General features: G+C 45.8%; 1 protein-coding gene across 4 annotated transcripts in view; it reads left to right on the top strand.

Annotated features, from left to right (window-relative positions):
• LOC116850540 (visual system homeobox 2-like) overlaps nt 1–22,500 on the top strand; it is a 72,781-nt gene that overhangs the window by 35,476 nt on the left and 14,805 nt on the right. For 2 of the 4 annotated variants that reach the window (XM_032828945.1, XM_032828943.1), the window contains exons 3-4: nt 5,640–5,730; nt 8,786–8,909. In XM_032828945.1, coding sequence (XP_032684836.1) covers nt 5,640–5,730; nt 8,786–8,909 — 215 coding nt within the window. Of the gene's footprint in view, nt 1–5,639; nt 5,731–8,779; nt 8,910–22,500 lie in introns of all 4 variants that reach the window. The other 2 variants (XM_032828944.1, XM_032828942.1) reach the window with 1 other exon arrangement.

Genomic DNA, 22,500 nt, shown 5'->3' with positions numbered 1-22,500 from the left:
TCGGACACGATAGACATTGGATCTCCTCGTTCTCTCCTCGAAAGCCACTGAGTAAACTACGCGCAGATGTATATCCTCGCGTTTTAGAATTTCCAAGTTGCCAGTAAGTATCATATCCCGATATTCTCGACGGCGCTTAAATCGATAGACAGTCGATTTTACCAAGAGCAGATCAGCAGAGAGATTGCCATTAGAAAGCTCGTAAAGTTTGCGTCAACGATGCCAGCCGTGAGCAGACTCACGTATAAAATTTACGTATTCATATACATCTTGTGTTCAAATTGTTGTGTTACATTTCTTAACATACTCACGTGTTAATTTAACGTGTTGTCGTTGTGTTATCTCGATTATTTTACGTTGAGTTCATAACATTTTCATCATTTTTAAATGTTAAAATAACACAAATTATACGCAACATATACAATTTTGTTTGTAAAGTGTGTGTATTGACATATTTTGTATGTAAAGTGTGCGGATAAGTTGTGTCATTTGCTAGCACATCTGCCTTTTGTTAAATCAACACAAAAATTAGCGTGTATAAATCAAGACATGCAAAATATGTTAAATTCGGCACAAAATTTAGTACAATTATTACTACGCGAAGAGAATTTTATAGTAAAAATTGCTGTAGGACTTTGTAACCAAAAAACATTGGACATTCTGCAATAATTGACTATTCTTTCATTTTATGTGTCATACTTTTTTTTTAAGTAACTGAAATATACTATTAAAAGACTTGCTATGTTTCTAGCGAGATCTGTTTCCAGCGAAATTTATTATATTCCTTAACAAAATAGATCTTATTGACAATTTGTTTCTGTGGACGGTCTTACTGAAAATATAGCAAAATTGCCAAGAATTTATATGAAGAAGGAAAACTATCCTCTCCGTGTAATATTATCATATTATATCATAAATATTATCCCGGATGAATCATTCCACGTCGAGATAAAAATCAATCGTTGCGGAACGTTCACAACGCAGTTGTTGAAATGTCCGAATTATTCTCCCGCCGTGGAAGAGCCTCGATTGTATTAAACACGAAATTGGCCGTGCCGCGTTGTGCGGCTATCAGATAAGTCGAGAAAATACGACTGCGTTCACTTTTCGGCCGATCGCGAGACCGCCGCGCTGTCAGATCGAACGAGTAATTATTTTTCGAGAGCCCGCTCGCGGCGACCCTTTGGGAAATTCTGTAGGTAGGGCGCTGCGAAGGGATTAGGTCCGGGCAGGCAGGCAGGCAGGCAGACAGGAATTAGATGGTCCGGCTAACGCTTCGCGTATTGACGCGCGCGTCGACGCACACGCGCTTAATAGCTAACTAGATTTGACTAATCGATTCGGTTACGGACTACTACTTAGGCGACGCGCGCCGTTACCTCGACAGAACACGCCACGATATCGATCACCCTCCACGCGGCCGGGCGGACGGTAACGAAAACAACTCAGGGATGAAATACGATGTTTTCGGCTCTCCCATAAACGTCCGTCGTAGCGAATGCCATTAAAATAACTGCCGACGGAGGTGCAGGCGATGCAGACGATAATACGGCCGATAATACGAGGATTTACTTATTATTCTAAGAAGAAACGAGAAAGGAAACGCTGGCCTCTCGACGTTTTCCGAAAACGGTCATATTAGTGGCTTTAGTGCCGCCGGACGTCGTGCTGAATATTCTAAAATTTTCGCTCAAGACGTTTTCTCTCACGCCCAGTATTTGCCCAGATGTGCAACGTTGTTATCATAGCTCCAGTTAATCATTATCGTATCCGGAAAAAGTTGTTTACATAACTCTTTGGTATTTCTCCATTTCCTCGTTGCGAGAAGCCGCGAGGCTTTTCGACCTGGTCGCAGGCATTTGTGTTTCTGGCGCAAAGCGGGGAGATTGATTCGACGCTTTGAGGTAAATAAGCGCACTTAAAAACCCGGAACAAGAAGGCAACGTGGCGGAGGGGGCGTAAAGAGGCCTCTTTACAGCACCGAAAACAATGCATACCACAGGCCGTAAGCGTCGCCGCGGCACTCGGGGGGCTTGAAATATTTATTTTTTCCTTCCTCTCTCTCTCTCTCTTTCTCTCGCCCGCCCAAGACTCATCTCTCCCTCTCGCTCTAGCCATTTCTCCGTTCTTACAACGCGTACAAATGCACTCAGTCGTGCAACGACCAAGTGCATCGTGCGATAACTTGCGATCGGCCGCGATAATTCACCCGTGAAGACCCGGCTGCGTTTATCCACGATAAACAATAATAAGGAAGCCGTTATCTCTGTCGGAGGGCTTCTCGCGACGCGTTTCGCTTGCCTTCCACTTTCCTCCCCCCTCCCAGTCGAGAATACAAATCGTGAATTCGCATGCACTCGTGCAGCAAAGTTTATACAGCGAGTCAACTGTGCGGGATGCAACGTGGCCGTGGAATTCCCTGCGATGAAAACCTCAGTCGAAGTTTTGAGGCCTACTTTTGGCCTCAGCGTTCCGCTTAACGCTCACTTTGATACTCTGAAGCCTGCATCGACTTCTTTTGACCTACTAACTTTGCCGGGAGATCCTCTTTAGAAACTTGCAAGTAGCATCTTCAACTTGCAAGTGCGTTCTCTACTATTTAGAGGCGTTAAGTTCCTAAGATTCCAGTTTCTATTAAATACATACACTGATTCTTTGGAGTATACAGATGTTAGAAAGTTCAAGTCTCGAAAGTATGGCTGAGATTTCGACTTGGAAATTCACGTAGAAAAATGCACATTCGTGCGAAGGAATGAGGTATATCTTCGATCACGAGGACATCGCGTTGAGCCGCGTGGAGAAAGACGATTGGGTTGCGTTGACGTGAAGTTTGTTTCCAACGAATGAGCCAACGCTTGTTAATCGAAGAAGACGGAATTTTCGCTTCTTAGGATCAAATTTGCGTTATAACAATCACGGCAATTATGCGTCCCTCAATCAAACTTTTTTCATGTTAACACAATCAAACTTTTTCATGTTAACACAATCAAACTTTTCTCCATGTGCGTAATGAGGATAATTCGGAGGTGCTGCCGCCAAGTAATCGATTACTTAGTGCGCGACGAGGACGCGAATAACCATGTCAACTGTAAGCGTTAAGAAGGGACCTCATAACGTAGACTGGGAAACGCGCATGAAAAATGGCCACTTTGGATAATGAGTATAATTTTTAATGTGATTTTTGCATTAACGAGTATAATTTTTAATGCAATTTTTGTGATAATGGGGACACCAGGTTTGAAAATTTTCCGAGAAATCTATTCGATTGCCATGCGAAATTATTTTCACATGACTGCGTTTCTTACTTTTTGTCCACAATCTTGCTTTAATCTTTAAGCCGCAATAAATTGACCAACCACAGTCGATTATTTTAAAAATAATCAGTGGTTGGTCAATTTCTTACGACTTAAAAATTAAAGCAAGGTTTTGGACAAGGGGTTACAATTAGGGCTGTTAACGCGCGAAGAGAATATTAAAGCATTTCTTTTTATATAAATTCTTTCCAGTTTCACTGTGCCTCTAGTAGCGTAGGAATAGACCTTAATGTCACCGTAGGAACAGATCTTACTGTCAGTAAGGTCTGTCCTGCCAAGGAGCACAGCAAGTCTCGCTGGAAACATCGCGATTTGGGGGCGATTTGCGCTTAAAGTAAGAGTGTCATCGGAAAATCGGCCGAGCAAGGGGAATCCGCACCGATCTCGCGCGCACTAATGGTGACGTCAGCGAACGTTTCAGGGTCCAATTAGTCGAGGGACACATATAATTGGAATTAAGCTCTTAATTACTAGTTAATTAGCCTGGTGGTGGCGGCAACGGCGTTGCTGGCGGCAGCGGGAACAGTAGTATAACGAGAGTTACCCTTAGGGAAGAGCTTCATTGTGCGTACAGGCGCCGCTCCGGGCTGCTTTTCGCTCGTTAATTTGGCATTAATTTACAATTGATAATTATTTTCGGACCGCGGTTTCTGTTCGCAGTGCCGTGCGCACACCGGCGACCAACCCTTATGATGAACTCGGCGCCGCGCTGTGCCGCGCACCCCCTCGCAACCCCTTGCACTCTCTCGAGCCCGCTCGGCTCAGCGCACGAAAAATTGCCGTTTATACGCGTACGCGCGCGACACAGCCATTTCAGAAAGAGAACTCGCAGGAGCCTCCTAATTGCGATGCTCGAATTTTTTCCGACGAGATATCGCAAGCGCGCCGCCGAGTGTTGCGCTGAGGAGAGATCTATTAATTAACCTCTTCCGCCTCGTGGACGTTTCGTGAGATTGTTTCGGGACACTCGAGCGCAGGCGGAAGTAGACAATTTACGTGCACTCATTCTCATTGTGCTCCTTAGAGTGTAAAGATGTGTACTAATTTTTTTTTTGTAACAGGTATAATTTTTTATGTAATTTTTGTGATAATGAGGACGCCAGGTTTGAAAATTTTTCAAGATTTCTATTCGATTGTCGTTCCTTCATTATAATCTTCCCAAGACCCGTGACGTGAGATTGCCTTCACACGACTGCGTTTCTCGCAATTAGCGCTGTTAACGTGCGAAAAAAATATTAAAAAATTTCTTTTTATATAAATTGTTTCTTTTTTCACTGATGTTTCTGATAGCGCAATAGATTGTCAGTAAGGTCTGTTCTGCTAAGGCACACAGCAAATCTTGCTGGAAATATCACGAATTTTTTAGCAGTATATTGCAGTTCCTGAAATTTCGCAAATAGCATCAATGAAGTGAAGGGATAGTCAATTACTGCAGAATGTCAGTCTATTCCTCGATAACCAAATTCTCTAACGATTTTCGCTATAAAATCCTCTGCTGTGTAACGAGGCAGCCGAATCAGCGTGCGAAAGTTTACAGCGACGCGAATGTGCCAAATGTAATAGTGAAATATTCGCGAGTGTTGTAGCGTTGTTATTCTCAACAAGAAAAACACACAGAACTTCGTTTGCAAAATGCCGAATTTATTGTTCGTCGCGCGAGAAAGCGGTGAGTCGCAATCCTGAAGGAACGGGTTGTTTCAAAGCGTATTAATCTATAATGAGAGAGCATTGAACTCCAGCTCGATAGGTCGTGGCTTCCCCAGGATGCCTTCTCTCTCTTTCTCTTTTTTTTCCGCGAAGCGGTGGAACATAAATTGACGAAAAATCAATTACGGAAATGCAAAACTCGCTCGCTTTTAGGCACGCAACGCAACGGGTAGGTATCCGGGGCCCGAATCATTGGCAGGTCTGGTATAATAGGTAATTTGATACGCAATGTGCACGCCGCTCCAACACACAGGGGCGTATAATTATCAATTATACAGATAATGCTCTATACACCAAATAATGAGCCGCGCGGATTCGCTAAAATATTAATATCGTCGCGTTATTAATATTTAATACCCGTGGATTTTTGTAACGCGCGCGCGGAACGTTAATTCCGTTAATTCGCGGCGCGAAATCGTTCCGTTTCACGATTACGCGCGTGCTCTTTGTCGTCGTAACACGCGCGTTAACGAAACAACATCGCGACGCGATTTTCATCAGTGATAATAATAATAATTTCTCCGTCTCGCCGCGAACCCTCGTAACTCCGTAGCTTCGTAAGATCGTCGCGCGATTACAGCGAGAGAATACCCTCGATCTGCTTCTCTGTTGTTACAGGTGTCGGGCACAACATAGAGTCGGGCAAGGACTTCACGGTGGACGGGCTCTCGGGTTTCAGCAAAAAGAAGAAGAAGAAACGCCGTCATAGGTGAGTCTCTGACAGAAACTTTGCTTCTCCTCGCCCTACCCTTTTTCCTCCTCTCGTGTCTCTCGTCGCCGATGCGCTCGGAAATTGAGGAACAGAGTCACTCGACTATTTCAATCGACCCCGATTCGAATACGCACAGCTATCTCGGCGATAACTAATCAGCGCGAAGCTCGAAATCCGCGGCGTTTTACGCGACGCCATCGCCGCTGCATCGATCGCTTCCGACTCGTCTCTTTGTTCCGCGGTAAAATGCAGGATTTGGCAGCGGGCGGGAAGTAATCTGTCGGCATTCGAGCGAGACTCGAAACACCGTGCGAAATGAAATATTGCAAAAGCCCTCTATCTTGCACCTCGCCTCGTCGCGCTGTTCATTCGTTCGTTCGTTCGTTCGTTCGTTCGATGAGCTCGGTGCAATCGCCGATACGAGATGCAACAGCTCCTCGACGCAATCGCCAAGATAATTGCGTGGCGCAATAACGAGCGTCGAGTTAAATTGCATTCTTCGAATTAAACGGTATAAGTCGTCTCATTGTGGTCGCACGAGGCGCGTGCAAATACGCTCGAGAGACACGAAATAGCGGTATCTTCTGCATTAGAACCTAATTACTCTCGACGCCGGTCGTCCGCGGATTAATCGTTGCGCTAAACGAGCGCGACGTCGCTTGCAGATTCGTCATATAACGCGCGCTTAACATTAACCGACTAACCGACCGGCTAGCGTGCATTTAGCGTGCATTTAGCGTGCAGCTGCGCGAATTAATTCCTATTTGAAGATCCGAACAACCGATAGAGAATTATCTCGTTATTTATAGCAACATCGGCCAGGCCGCGGTACAGCCGTAATTGCGCGCATTCTTTTGCGTTTGACAAACGCGCGCAGTCATTTTAACATGAAAGGGACTAATTCAGAAGCGAAATGTAATTATACTCCGCGCGCGCGCGGCCGAGCGTAACAAGCAAATAGTTTTTTCTCTCTCTCTCTCTCTCTCTTTCTTTTTATTACGTGGCAACGATTTAAACGTCTCGTCTCTAACCGCAATAATTAAAAACACACAGAGCGCGCGCGCGCGCGCGCGTTACATTCGCCACGATTATTCCCTGACGTTGCCGCGGATCTCCCGTTCCGGCGAAGCTCTCCCTCGACCTCGGAACGAGCGTGTTCGATGTTGGCCGCAAAGCGACGGCGGCGACGGCCGGATTCGCAGGATCGGGAAATCAATCCGCGAATCCGGCGGAATCCGAGACGATTACGCGAGACGGCTTTAAGCGCGCGCGCGCGCGCGCGCTGAAAACCGCGGCGATTTTCGCGTGTCCGCCTAACGAGCCGATGATCGTCCGGGAAATGACTTTCAGTTTCGGAGCTTTCGTACGGCCCACAAAGGCAGAGACGCCAGCTCGCTCTCGCCCCGACGCAACCTACAATTTGTCGAGTCGCAAGACTAATTGGACGTCTTGCCGTCAAATTCGCTTCTCCGCTTTCTGTCGTATCACGCGCGTATGCGCCTTCCTTCGCCTCCCGAGGCAGGGGAGATCCGGCAATCCGCTCGTCCGACGCTCGTCGAGCACCGTTCATCGCGGCGCGAACGCATCGACGGACGCAGTTACGCATCTCGCTTTTACGAGAGAGAGAGAGAGAGAGGGGGGGAGGGGAGGGAAGGAAAAAAGAAGGGAAGAAAGAGAAGGAAAAAAGAACGGGGAAAGATGCGGGATAATCATCGGTTACCGACGTGCGCCTCGGTCTCTCGTATTTACATACACGACGGAGTGGACGCGCGTTATATACCCGCGTTTGCAACTAATTGCGAGCTAATGGCGGGGGGAGGGATACAGCCGCGCGGCCACTCGCGGTGTTTAGCGACGACGTCGATGCGGATTCGATGCGCTAACGAGACGAAGAACGGCCTCGCGAGCATTATCGCGCGACGATGATTCGATTAACAGCTCGACGATCAATAATGGCGAAGACGCCGTCGACAGAAAACAGCGTCTTTGTTCTCGTGCGCGTCCGGTGCGCCCAGACTGAACGTTGACATTATTACCGTCACGTTCGGATAATTTAACAGCGCGGGTGGAGATGAAATAACGTTTATCATTGCGCGCGGCCACCGCGCCGGCGGAGGCTGCTCTCGGATATGTTTTGCGACGCGAACATTCCGCACGATTGCGCAGAGATCATTATGACATTGTTAATTGCCTCTGTTGAGTGTGTTTCCGCGCGTGTGAGGTTTATCTTGAGGAAGCGACGTAATTCGAATAATCAGTCGGCGCTGAATAGCGAGACATTTTTATCGACGTTTTTACCGACACACCTCGCGGCCCCTCAAAAGGAAGAGACTGTTGGTCGACGCAGTGCCTGTGAATAATGCCGTTTGCGAATCTCTATTTCAAGATTCCAGCGGTTCAGCTCAAACGCTAACTCGCGCGCACGCGGAAAAATATTCTATCATTCTACTGTCGGGAAAAGAAATTACTTCGGTTACTTGTCTTCTTTGAGGTATGAATAACTTCAACAGAGAATATCTTCTCCCTGAATGTACTCATTACAAATTTGAGGAAAGTTTACCATCGTCTACTCAGAAGAAGGATTTATTTTCTTTACAAGAATATCGTGAAATTTTGTCAAGGGAAAAGTTGATTTAACTCTACGTGGTTAGTAAACCGAATTTTGACTTTTATTTGATATTCTTCGTTGAAATGCTAAACTTGTTAAGACCTAACAATGCTAAATTGTTAGAATGTTAGAATGTGTCTTGAATAAATTTGATGCTTATGACGATACATCTGCGGATATATAAACTTACGAGACGTTTGAAACAAGCTTGAGTGCAGTATGTACTTTTCTGCGTGTGGTTAATCGTGATAAGAGGTCGTTTGATTCAGCTGCTTTCTAGTTTTAGGCGGTTCTAGTCAGGAACTGATTCGACTAATCCGATCAGTCCGGTACGACACATACGCGGGAGAACGTATGATTCGGCACGCGCGATGCGGGCGTAGGGTAGTTTTAAGAGAAAAGCTGTAATGGCATATAACTAGGTTCATGTGGTTGTTGCTCCAGGACGATCTTCACGTCACAACAGCTGGAGGAGCTGGAGGCAGCCTTCAAAGAGGCCCATTACCCGGACGTCTACGCCCGCGAGATGCTGAGTCTGAGGACCGATCTACCCGAGGACAGGATACAGGTGAGCGAAAGCTAACAGAGCTCTATCCGCGTATCGACGTGTTCCCGATAATTTGAGATGGCGATGAAAACGGCGAAATCGAGTGCGCGACATCGCACACACACACATACGTGTGCGCGCGCGGGCTTGGCGGGGGTGACTTTTTTTGATAGCCGGCGCTTCGTCGTCCAGAGAGCTGAAACATGGCGATGGCCAAAAGCCGCGACTGTGAAAGAGAGAGAATTTCACGAAGTTGATAGTTAGTTACAGCGGATTCATCAAGCAACAGGCCGAGATCGCTTTCTGCATGGCGGACTCACAACAAGTCCTCTTTCTCTTTTTCACATCTCCTCCCACCTTCTCGCCCTCTCTTTCTCTCTCTCTCTCTCTTTCACTCTCTCTTGCGACATCCTCTCTTTACACCCCCTTGTTTCTCGTTACGCCTCTCGTTCTCTGAATTCTCTGTCGCAGCCGTCTTTTTCTATGCACCAGCTCCTCGTCCATTCTGCTCTATTACACGCCTTGGAGCAACACACCCGCGTGGTGTCTAATGCAAGAAAGGTGTGAAAGATGCACGAAGCGTTGTATCTTTCATCCCGACCATTGTGGTCGGAACCTCCTTGGGACAGTTCCGACGAGCAAATGGCACGTAAGTGGGAGGTCATCGCGAGTGCCACGACGAGATCCGCGTCACGGAGCAAAAAGATGGCTGGAGTTTGAACTGTTTTTCTTCGATGTGTTGTTGCGCAGTGAACGCGATAAAAGAATTCAGTGTTAGACTCGCTGAAATTGGACGCGGTTAAAAGAATAACCAGTCGGCATCTGTTTTTGCTTGGAGCGCGTAGTGCAAAGAACACCGTGTATTGCAGTACTTATTACGGAGATAACTTTTTATTGTCCTTGAGGTCTCTCTCGTTACGGTTCGAGAGAAAGTCTGCGAACTGTAAAATAATTAAAAAATGTCGAGCAAAGATACATTAAAATACTGCTGTCAGTAGAACTCAGGTACTCGTATAGTACTCGGGTACACAAATTCACGATTACTTAGATGTTAAGGTAAATTCACGATTACCGCTTTGAATGTCTGGAATCGAAATAAAACAAATTTTTTTAACCTATATTTTTCTTTACATAAATGTATCTTTCTTTTCAACTTGCGCATAAAAATATTAAGACGACGTAAAAAAATAATATTTTGCCAGACATTTCATATTTTAATCTGACATGTTTCGATATGAAAGTTTCGTAAAATATCTACTGTTTGTAGAATGGCTTGAAGAATAAATAAGAAGAAATAATGAATGCGCAAATATACTCTGGTAAAATGTGAGACACCTAAATAATGCCTTATATATCCGTATGTAAAAAATTGACATCATTACTCGATGGTATTGTTTAAAGAAACTTGTCAGCCGAGACTAAGTGTGACCGATGAAAGCTTCAACGCTCGTTGGTCTCGTTAATTCTACCGCGTATCATGGCCGACGTTGAAGGGCTCGACGTACATCCCGAAAACTCGCCGAAAATCTGGACCTCTGCGCCTCTCCATTCGTACCGGTGGGTGCGGCGGCGGCGACGGGGGTGAGAGAGACAACGGGGGAGCACCTACGCCGAGTGTCACGGCATGCGGCGGCTCTCACCCTCGACGTCGCGCGATCACGTGCGTGTGCACGCGCATTAGCGCGACTCGTACATATCGCACGTCAGAGGTGGCCGAGTGGATTCAACTAAGAGGGTCCCCTCACACGCCGCTCGTCCACTCCCTCCCTCCACACCGTCGTTAACTTATCACGCTTGTCGATTCGCGTCGTAGACTAGGAAGAGGAGGGCAGGACGACGTAGGAGGGAGGAGGAGGAGGAGGAGGAGGAGGGAGAGGGAGAGAGGAAGTACGTAGCGGGAGAAAATGGCCCGCGGGCCACGACTCCTCCGCGTGTACGTAAGTGAATGAGCGTTCCTTGCATACAGATATTCACACGTGCACGCAGCCGACACACGCGCATTCACCCATCTATACACACACACATACACGTTGCACGTGAGCTCGTGTGTACGCGATGCGATGCAGCCCGTGATTATATTTTGATATAATTCGAGGTACGGAGGGCGGCCGCCGCGAGCGGCGGGGGTGGTCGGTGGGCCAAGTAGGAGTAGGGTGGTTGGCGGGGGTTGGGGATCGTGACGGTACGGGGTTGTCGAGGCTGCCTGAAGCGTGCAGGCGCGTACACACAGAGCGCCGTGGAACGACAAAGCGGCCATTACAGGATGGGTGCGGTCCCGCGAGCCAATCAGAGAGAGGAGCCAGGGACCGGTCGGCCAATCGGGACGCGCCTTCCACCCGTCTTTTGTTTCTAAATTTGCGCGCGCGACGGGGACACAATATAACGAGACGCGAGACGGAAAGAGGGGCTGATAATCGTTAACGGGGATATTTTTGCGCGGAGAGAGAGGTAGGGAGAGAACGGCGTCTTTCTCCCCGTCTATCGCTCACCCCGCCTCACTCCGACTCCCTCGTGCTCTTTATTCCTGCGCGCGTGTCTTTGTCCCTCTTTGACGGGATTCGCGAGTTACTTAGGCGCCTCAACGTCTTCCCGTATCGTCGTAAGTCCGTGGTTTACGAATTTCATACGGCTGTCAAGAGGCTGTTAATTAATCCGCTACCGCGCAGCTCATCGCAGTTATACTGCGAGAACTTAAATTTATTTTCTTCCTTTGATCTTCCTTCTTCCGTGTTTATTGCCGCCTTGAATAAAAAAAAAAACAGTAATTTGATCCGCTTAATTATTTGATCTGTAAGGGTCGCTGCGTTGGATATCCATGTATTATCCGTGTATCCAAGTACTCGAGAATGTCTGGTTATTTTTTTCATTATTTATTCTTGGAGTCATTTTATGTGTGCTCATATATATATCAAGGTAAATATTAAAGTAAAGTTCACGCAAATAGTAAATATTTCATTGAACACTTAGTTCTTATATTAGAAAATTGCAAAATAAAACGTAAAATGTCCAACAAAGTATTTACTTTTTGTTGATTTTACGTAAATATTCTTATACATAGATTGGAGGGTGCGTATTTATATAAAGAAAAATATATGATTCCAATAAAAAAACGTTTGATTTCGGGCATCTAGAAGTAGTATTTGTTGTCTGAGTAGTATCTGTGAGTTTAGATATCTGGATATTTCCCTAGTTATTTATAACTATAAAAAATTTCAGTACCTGAGTGTTACTCCGAATACCTAGAATATAAATATCCAGTTTATATTGACAGCATTAATAGTTAGCTATCGAAGACGTAGGTGTTGATTGCTGATGAAGCTAGATCGATAAATAAGAAAAATAGTCGAGCAAAAATTTGTAATTAACTATGAGGTATTCGCAGTTATGTTTATGCGCAATAGTCAGTGCGCTTGCTAATATCATCGTGTGGTCGAATGACGATCGATTGCACGAGAGTAATTGTATCAACGTTTTTCCTGTTGACGTGTTAAAAGGATCTTCCAAGTTTTCGGTCCGATCGTTAACGTTTGAAGAAACAACCGGAAAGGGGCGTTTCCGCTAACGAAATTACCACGTCCACACTCGGCAATTTGACAGAGGTGCCCTGTCGGGTTCGAATGCACTAGAGTGTTATTACTCGATGAAATTAACGGTTTCGAATAGATCGACCTGGTGTCTGGACGAATTACTTAGTTATGCTCATTGAGCTCTACAAATTGCTGGTCATCGCCATTTAATTTGTCTACGCGCAGACACATTTTGTGAAGAAGCCGCGTTTTGATAAACGAGGCGGAATGCGTTCATTCGTAAATTTTTATGTAACAAATAAAAAATAAAGGGAATGATCGGAATCGTGCATAATGTTTCGAGAATTTCCTTTTGTCATAAATTATACTGTATCACATATAATAAAAAATGCCAAAGTCACTTCTTTTACGGACTTTGCAAATCCCTCATACGAAAAAAGTACAAAACAATTCGAAAGAAGAAATTCTGTCGGTCGTTCTGATATCTTTGAAAAATGACAAACATTTTTTTGACAGATTTTGAAACTTGCTATACACTTAGAAAAAAAATGGTCGATCTAACTAAAATTATATTTATTTTTGGCTTCAGTCATATTTTTTGGTTGTTTCAACACGAAAATGGTAGCAGTAGCATGCATATAAGGTTATTATTATTAAGATTATAGTAGAATTTAATGAAAAAATTGTTTTCTTGACCATAATTCTTTCAACTTTTCACACTGGTAGTTCAAACGAGCGAGGGAGAACATGTGTACTTGCTGAAGAAGTGAAAATATCGAGAAGCAATGACCACAGAAAAGTTCAATCAATATTTTACACGAGACTCATGTATTCCAGACTCTGCGACCAATCCAATTTTTGTATTCACCGTCTCCGTGCATTTGACGTCCATTTCTGTGCATTCTGTACCACTGACATATCGATTGAATCTTATCTCGTCGCCGACGAATTGCATCGACAATTTTGTTTTCACGTTACTTTTCTCGCGTGATTAGCGTCCGAAGTCGATGCAGTTCAACTTTATCGGGCCTAGCACTTTTATCTATCGAACTGAATGTTTCATAATTCGAATTCCGATGTAACCACAACATCTTTTAAATTTCGAAAGAATAATTTTGCCATTTTTTACGGTAACTTTTGGTTTCTCTTTATATTTCCTTTCGGATTATTATTCCTTAAGAGCCGGAATTACAGCATTCTCAGATTTCGTCAAATTTATAAAAAGAATTTTGTGCATTTCTCAATGCAAACTTATGTAAGGATATAAAAAGGAATAAAGTAATCAACACAAACTTAGAAATTGGTAGTAACAGTAGTAGTAGCGTCTTAATTTCACATCTTCGCCAAATTCCGTGCGTTTTTCGCGCGTCGATCTCCGCGCCAGTTTATATATCGCTATAATTACAATAGAGTTAATAGTTTCGTCCGTTTTCGGCGATGTTACTTCTACCATGCTCTGTCAACACACAAGGAAAAAGCAAGCGAACTGAAAATCTCCTGCAGCGAGGTTAATCGAAATGTCCTCGGCAGACCGCCGGCGTTGGCTCTTTGTGTAATCGGCGAAGAACTTTGCGCGCAAAATACCACCGTATAACGAGACGAGGTTTGTGGAAATTTCGAGAGCGACGACTACAATGGCGTGATTTTTGTCCCGGTCGAAATTGCAATTTGACCTCGAAAAAGAACTTAATGAGACTCGAAATGCGTTCGCAGTGCCAACAAAGTAATCGTATTTTCCACTTTTCTTTTTCGCGCGACGCTCCTGTCATGTAGCACTCTAAATTTCTAATACAGCATTTCGCATACGTGTATACGTGTGTCGCGATGAACTTATTGGAGTCGAAACTTTTCTTGACAGCACGGCCGACATTAATTCGTGTATCAGAAACTCAATTAATTGCATAGTTATGCGAACTTGAAATCAGTGTCATACAAGCGGGAAATTTTTTGAATATAGCAGTTGTGCACTAAACAAAAAATTCCAACTGATAAAAAGATAAGAACATACTTTCACATTATTACAGTTTCGCAAGATGCAAAGAGCTCATCATTGTTTTCTTATAACTCTTTGGGTTCGATGCTCACTGAGAGAAAAAAATGGTTGATCTTACTAAAATTATAGTTATCTTTGGTCCCAAACGTATTTATTGGTTATTCTAACACGAATAAGATTATTATCACTAACATTATAGATTTTAATAAAAAGCAGTGCTCTCGACCATAATTTATAGTGGTTATTTCTCTATGTGATTATAGCCACAAATACCAAACATTTCTTTCTCTCAGTGAGGTTTCTTGATTATAACTCTCCGCGCACTGACCATATTATACCGCTATATAGGAGTTAGATTAAGTGCTCGGAATTTCTGTGGCGTACAACCGGTTTCCCTGTAAATGACACGAGGGTGCCGATCGAGTTGACGACTCGTTATAGCGATCGCACTCGCAGCCAGGCTGCGTCTGATTGGCGGGTAGAATCGCGCACAAACGGACGTAATTTCGGCGATCGGAGGGTTATGATTTCTTATGGGGTAAGCAGGAGGAAGGGAGGGAGGGAGGATAGGGTGCGAAAATTACACCCTGTCTTTCCATCGGTCTTTTCGACGCGATCGATATACGCAGAAAGGGTCCCATGTCGCGGAGTGATTCGAAGTAAATTATGACACAAATCGGTATTGAAGTTATGCGATTAACGCTGTATGAGCCGAGCATTGTGGGCGAACGAGTCGGCTAATATTTCGCTTCATCTTTCGCACATTTCAACGTTATTTCAAGACAGAGAGAAAGAGAGAGGGAGAGAGTGTGAGAGAGGGAAGAAAAGCAGTATTTTCTTTGAGAATATTGTGCAAATTTCCGTAAAGAATGACTCTAGGCGTATAACGAATTTGTTTACTACAGATTTCGAAGCAAGATCTTACTTTCATTATTCAAAATCACTGAGATATAAGATGGAGCAATAGAGCGGGATAGTATTTCCACCGAAAATCACTGAATATTCACTGATTTTCGGCGAGATAGTTCTTTCACTGCTTCAATCAGTAACATTCGATTCACTTTAAGGAAGAACTGAACGACATGTGTTACTCTCCTTGCAACTTGGTTCTTCATGGCGCCCGGATGCAATCGCGTCGCGGGCGCGATGTTTAGGGAAGGTCGTGCACATCGATGCGCGATCGATTCGAGAAATTGACGGTTTTGAGGCACTCCGGAACCATTACATCGCGACGTTATCGCGCAATGACGATGGCGACGGCGACGGTGTCGTGTCGCGATGATTTCTGAATGATCTATCGCGCGTAACGAGGTTGTAAACTCGTTACCGAAAGAAAGGCGGCGCGCGGGCTCGCGCGCGAGCGTCCCGACGTGAGCGTCCCATTAGCGAGGAATTTTGACGTGATTCACACAATCGTCACGCGTCCGCTGGCCGAGGAAGGCAGAAGAATGGAAAGCCGCCTTCGAGTCGGGGAGGAAAAAAAATTGACTTCAAGTAGCAGCGAGCGGCTCGCGATACGCAAGTCATCCATGGAGCACTCGAGGGTTCTCACCCGAGTTCCACGTGAGTTCTCCTGACAAAGGTGCCTCTGAAGGAATCCCCCTTCCTGACAACAAGGCCCCATTGTCAAGGCCCCGTTTGCGCTCGGGCGCCATTGAGAATTCGTTAGAACGGTCTGCCAGGTAGGAGGCGCGAGTCGCTTCTCCGACGAGCCGTTCGACATTTCCTTCCTTCTCATTCTGCGCGATCATCCTCCGCCACGCTCTACGATGCGTTCCGTATCGCCCCGCGGCAATTAACAATTCCGCGCGCGCGGCGCGCCTCCTAATTCCGTTTTTCGACCTCTCCGCTGGGCTCGTTGGCCGCGCGACCAGTCGGCTATTTTCAGATCCCGCCATCACTCACGGCTCTTTGTCAGACCACGCGAACGAGTGGAAAATTAGCAATCCTAATAGTTATGGTAATTCGAAATGCATCACTGTGAGATGCGGAGAAAGTTAAGGATGCGATCGGAAATTGGCATGGTCTGTCGTTTGGACCTTTGACAGGATGACCTGGCCAGAGTACGTGAACGCATTAAATTCCAATATTTGAACAGCCAGATTAATCTTTTGCAACGCGCACTCTTTTTGACATAATCAGATGAGGTACTTCTAATTACTCACTTGAACCACAAAGTGCGCCACATATCCTAATGCTGTAATAAATACTGCAAACTGCTCGTTCACTGGATGATGTTGAATTACTGAACAGGTCATTCTGTTTCCGATTTCGTTGTTTCCTTTACGGTACCGATACGGTTACGAAATAATCGAGGTTGTCGCAATATTACCGTTACATTATCCGAACGCTAACCCAGAGTTTTCATCAATTTTCTCTGCCAGCGGTATTTCGACAGCCTCGATATTGGATCTCCGGCGTTTCCATCGTCACGAGCAATATATACAGCATTGCATAACGCATTGCACGCCAGCGCGCTGCGGTATCGCGTTACAATGAGAGTAAATCGAGGGAGAGAGGGAGCGAGGGTGGGAGGGAGGGAGGGAGGGCCGATTACATCGAGAGGGATGCTCGCGAGCTCGCGTGAAACAAATTCGAGGGCGACCTGACTTTGTCAGGTTTCCGTCGTAACGTGGACTCGGCTTTAAAGCTTAACGCCTCACGCGTCTCACGAGCGCAGCACGGAGGCCCGACGTCTCTTCCGCGCCGCGGAAAAACAACCGGGGGAGTTGCAATCTACAAAATGGCGGCTCTGACCGGGCGCTTGCGAAGGCAACGCGAGAAGCAACGCTCGTAAAACGGCGGAAGAGAGAGAACGGCTCGTTCGAATTCGGCACCGTCGTCGAAGATGGGATCCACCTTCGCCGGTACGTACGTAGCTTTCGTCGTACGCGCTTCGCCGCGGCTGCAAGCTACTGTATTATTCGCGAGATCGAGCCGGGGCTGAAGGCGGAACGTTGTTCCTGTAGTTGCGTCGCTGCAGTTCCCGCATAATAGCCGCACGTGGAAAAATCAATGCGCCACAGCGACGATAAGTATTCGCACTGCACTCGTAAATTCACATGAGAACGCGCGAGTGAGTGTATTAAATATATAATTATATATAATATATTCTCTCTCTCTCTCTCTCTCTCTCTCTCTCTCTCTCTCTCGCAGAGTATATATTATGTACGTGATACATGAAGTTTCAGGATCCGTTAGCACATGCGACTTATGTTTTTATCGCGTTTGCCAATGCTGAATATTTTAAGAATGAGTTCTTGAAAATCCTTTGTCCTTACACGTTAATATGTCAATTCAGTTTTTCCTCTCTTGCGTGAAAATCGGACTCGACATTTCACGAAGCGTATCGCGAGAACTTTGTCCAACGCACATCTCTTAACACATTGTAAGTCGCACATGTGGTTGTAACATTTTATTCGAAATTGAAATATACAATTAATGAGTGCACCAATAATGCGTGAAATATAATATTCATTAAAATATTATCATCTGTGTAAAGGCGCTGAATTTCAACAGATATCTAGCGTTTCATTCCCTCAAAGACGCGAATCGACGTTTCTACCGGCCAAAGCTTCAGAAACAAAGAACGATTCACGTCTTCGATTCGCAATACGTTAACAATTGCGAGACAGACATTTCTAGGCGTCTTCTAATTTTTCCACGGAATTCCAGCTGCTTATGCGGACTTGTGACGTCTATCCGTCCCGTGACAGTGACTGTAATAGCTAACAAGGTCGTACCTCCTGATATATCGGGTGTGTTGGTTGCATCACGCGGAGCGTTAAATGTGCGGTTCTCTCAGTATCGTCGACATTCAGAACTTTAGAGAGGAGAGGAGAGGAGAACGAGAGTGAGAGGAAACTCGTTGTGTAAGACGTAACGAGAAATCGAGTCACGTCCTTGCTGCTATGACCAGGTCCTCTCTCTTTCCTTATCTCTCTAATATCCTTCTCTATCGCCTCATCTTCCGTCTACCTCCTCGGGTCTCCAGCTACTACGATCCTACGATCCTCCGGCTCGTCCTGATCCTTACGGAGTGCCTCGCGGAGGAGTCGCGCTAAGAAAGGGTAATGGCGCGGAAACGGCTCAAATGACCCGCGAATTTTCAGCGGGCGGACGGGACTTCCTATTCGTGTTTATGTTTAGTAGGCACCCGCCGTCGTAAGTCGCGGTAAATTATGCCGAGATATTACCATTCGCACGGGGAATTTATGGTAATTTCCGACTTCGGTCCCGTCGTTCTCCTCTCTATCATCGATATCACGCGACACTCGAATGACGCCTCGCACGATTCTTCAGCGGTCCCTATTTAGTGCTTTGTCTCTCCTCTCTTTATCTCTCTCTTTCTTCCTCTTTCTTTCTTCCTTTCAACTTTTCATCAGTGAAAATCCTCCAATTTACTCGCGTAATCGAGCTTGCCAGCTGATGCATTTCGCGCGATCGTTGTTGTGGGATTACCTCGCGGTATCATCGGTTGGCTGTTGCGAAGTTATTTTAACGCGGACGGACGAAGAGTGTTTCTCGAAAAGCGGCTTTCCTCCGCGAACGCGTGAGCCGCGTGACAGGTGGATATCCTGGCTAAGGATCTTGCGAGGACTCGAGGGCTGAGAGTATCTAGAGAAGAGACGTCAACATCTACAAAGGCGGGACGCCTAACGCTGAGTAAATAGCGCCGAGACCTGAAATTAGCTATTCCCGATCGACTAAAATAAATATTTTCACGTCGGGCCGTTGTTAAGGGATTATGAAAATCTTCGGGGTTGAATGTGATGGCTTGATGATCGCGCGCGGCGCGGCAGCTATCTCGGACTCACGGAAATCGTTCATCACGAGTTCCGGTGTCTGGTTGATGCTCGTACCGGCTCTCGCGCGATATCGACGCTCACGAAACTATTTTATATTTGACATCCTGTTTGTTTCATAAGAATTTTGCTGTCACGAGAAGGCCAGTGACTGTTCAAAATATCGAAGGAAGAAAAATATGCGGCGCATTCGTGACTAATGAGACCTGAAAGGCGCGGGATACCTACGAGAGAGGAATGGAAAACTGTGAAAGAGAGAATTGCTCGTACCTGACACAGGTGGTCGAAAAGAATAAGAGATCGTATGGCGTTACGGTTCATGACGGTAATTTCACCATATTGAGATTAACCGCGATTTTATCATAAAATAATATAGAGCGAACGCGATAGAAAGAAGGATGACATGAGAAAAGAATCGACATGTGGACGCACTGCAAATCCAAGTGTATTATTTACGCTGGATCTTTTTCAACATACTTCTTGCCGTCATAAACCATGTCATTTAACACGTTTAAACGTATTAAACATATAATTCACACCTCTCTCTTAAACATGTGTTAGATGACTTGAAAGCGTAAGAAACGTATAGAAAGAGCCTCAGCCAAATTACACGCTCAAAAATAATACACTTAGACTTGCAGTGTGTGCTTCAAATCCCGCCCAATTTACCTTGTAAGTTTTCGTTGCAACGATCCTCATCGAAAATCATCCCCAGGTCGATCAGACCGACTTTTTACTAACCAGTTGGACGAAAATTCAAGCCTAAAGTGGCTAACTCGTCTTCGATGCGCGTCCAACGTGCCGCGAAATCGAGACCACGTGTCCACGCATAACGATGTCCGGGGAGGGCGGGGGGGATGAGTTTTCGGCGCCGCTGACCGATTATTGATTTTGTCTTTTGGATGCCCGCAACCGACGCGCGGCTGGTACGCGCGCGCACGCGCGTGTGCGTGCGTGTGGCTGTCTGTCGGGCTGTGTGCGTGCGTACGCGCGTGTGTGAGAACGCACGATGCCGAGGGGTGACAAAGCTACGAATGCATTAAATACTCGAGAGCGTAGAGTCCTCGGATGATCCTCACGCATGGTGGCGCACACACACGCGGGGATATGGCTCCTAAATTGATTACGTCTAAAATCCGACGAAAAGGCTCTCTCGCCCGTCCTCCAACCCCGAGCTCGTCGTCGCGCCGAGATCTTTGTGGCTGAACCGCCAGTATCTCGCAAATATACCGCGTCTCTCTCTCTCTCTCTCTCTCTCTCTCTCTCTCTATATATATATATATATATATATATATATGTGTATATATCTATCTCTATCTCTCTCTCTCTCTTCTTTTTTAATACTCTATTTGCATGCGTTTTGCTTAGATTTGCTTACCCCCGCGTTACTCTTCTCTCGCCATTTTTCCTTCCTTTCCTACCTGAGCATTTTGCGCGGACCTGTCCGCGATGATCTCCCTTTGTATCATAAGAACGACATGTAATTTTTCTCTTTGCGGAGACATTTATTTATTTATTTACGAGAGAAGTAGATTAGAAGGGAAGAAAAAAAAATAAATGTAAGAAATTTACGGAATATAAAAATGCAAAATACGTAAGGAAATATTAAGTAAGAAATATAAGAAAACAATATATTAATAACCAATATCGGAAGATTATCAGTTTGACATTAGGATTCTTAATATATGAGAATCATTTGCAAATTATTGATAAATCATTAGCGCAATATTGACATAGCAGATTGCGCAAAATATTTCGCCGGAAAAAGGGAAAAAATGCACGCTTGCAGATTATAACGCGCGATACAAAGACGCCGTGTAATTTTGCAATTATTCGAAACTTTGGCGATTTGGTTACGACGCGAACTCAACGGATTTACGATGACGAAAAATTCAACTCAATTAGAAGAGCGTGAATTTTCTACGTGCCGAAATTACGCGCAATAATCGCGGCGGGATGTAATAAAATTCATCGCGCCCGACGAGACTTCGATTTATTACAGCGGTAACGCGTCACTTCAAACAATAAAAAAAAGGAAAAAAAAGGAAAACGTCATGCACGCATGGGTCTGGAAAAAACTGTTGCTTTGCAAATTTGGAATATTGAGTGATGTGTAAATGTTTGGAAAAATACACGTATTCCCATCAGGGATACTTTGTCCGTGCCCGCCGTGCACTCGATGTATATTCGCTTTTATAGAAAAGCACGTTCTGAAGGACCGATAACTTTCAGAGTTCGATGGAGTTGCGATAAGCCTGATACCTCGCATCTGGCAAGATGCGCCGAATTTACAATATCAATTTAACCCTCTCATAGCAATACACGCACGCACCCCCGGCGCAAACTCGCGACGGAATGAAGATCCGACCAAGTCAATACCTACTAAGTCGCGCGGTAAGAAGATTATATACAGAGCGTGCCCCCGCGACCGCAGCTCCGGATTGCGTCAGAGAGGTTTAATTGCGAGATCCCGTTCGCCGGTGGAAAAGTGGATCGGAACTTTACGACGAGGACGCGCCGTGTAGGCGAGAGGTCGCGAGCACGTCGGGGCGAATCGAATTAAAAGCGAATTAGAGAATCCCAGTGATTCAGCGCGCAGGCATTCTCACGGCTACAAAGAGAGAGAGAGAGAGAGAGAGAGAGAGAGAGAGAGAATTGGTCATAATCTTCGTGCGTGTACGCCGTTGTCCGCGCGCGAAGCCGTAGGGCGTCATCCACCCTCGCGCGCGTCCAATACGCGCGCCACCATGGGCCCTCGGTTAATAGGGTTTGCGGCCGTTGCCGCTGACATCGTCGGGCTCATGAATTTTCTATCGCCCGCTCGTCGAAATGATTAAATGATCTTCACGGAGGGCGCCCTTTCGACTTCTCGCGTGTTTAACGCCGCGACGACAAGTGGCATCCATCCCCTAACGCGATCATCTATTATTTATATTAACAGGCGACTCGCCTCGGAAGGGAGCCGCATCCCGGCAATCCCGGAGCAACCGGCGACGCACGCGCGCGCGAGAGAGAGAACGTTCTCTCGTTCCCGCATATTTATACCGCGAACGAGGAATTTCGTGCGAGCGCGCTCGCACGGGGTTGCAGTCTCTCACGTCGCCCGATCGACCATTAAACGCCCGCCGCTCATTTCTCCCCGGCCGAATTCTCGTCGCTAATTTTCCCCGTCTCGAGGAAGGAAGTTTATTCGCGACGCGTAACAAGATAGAAAGAGAGAGAAAGAGAGAGAGAGAGAGAGAGAGAGAGAGAGAGAGAGAGAGAGAGAGAGAGAGAGAGAGAGAGAG

The sequence above is a fragment of the Odontomachus brunneus genome, unplaced genomic scaffold (genome assembly GCF_010583005.1).
Source record: "Odontomachus brunneus isolate Ranch 3 - 2012 unplaced genomic scaffold, Obru_v1 Obru_scaffold_148, whole genome shotgun sequence".
In the NCBI taxonomy this organism is placed as follows: domain Eukaryota; kingdom Metazoa; phylum Arthropoda; class Insecta; order Hymenoptera; family Formicidae; genus Odontomachus; species Odontomachus brunneus.
The sequence above is the reverse complement of the archived record's forward strand: the minus strand, read 5'-3'. Positions and strand labels throughout refer to the sequence as shown.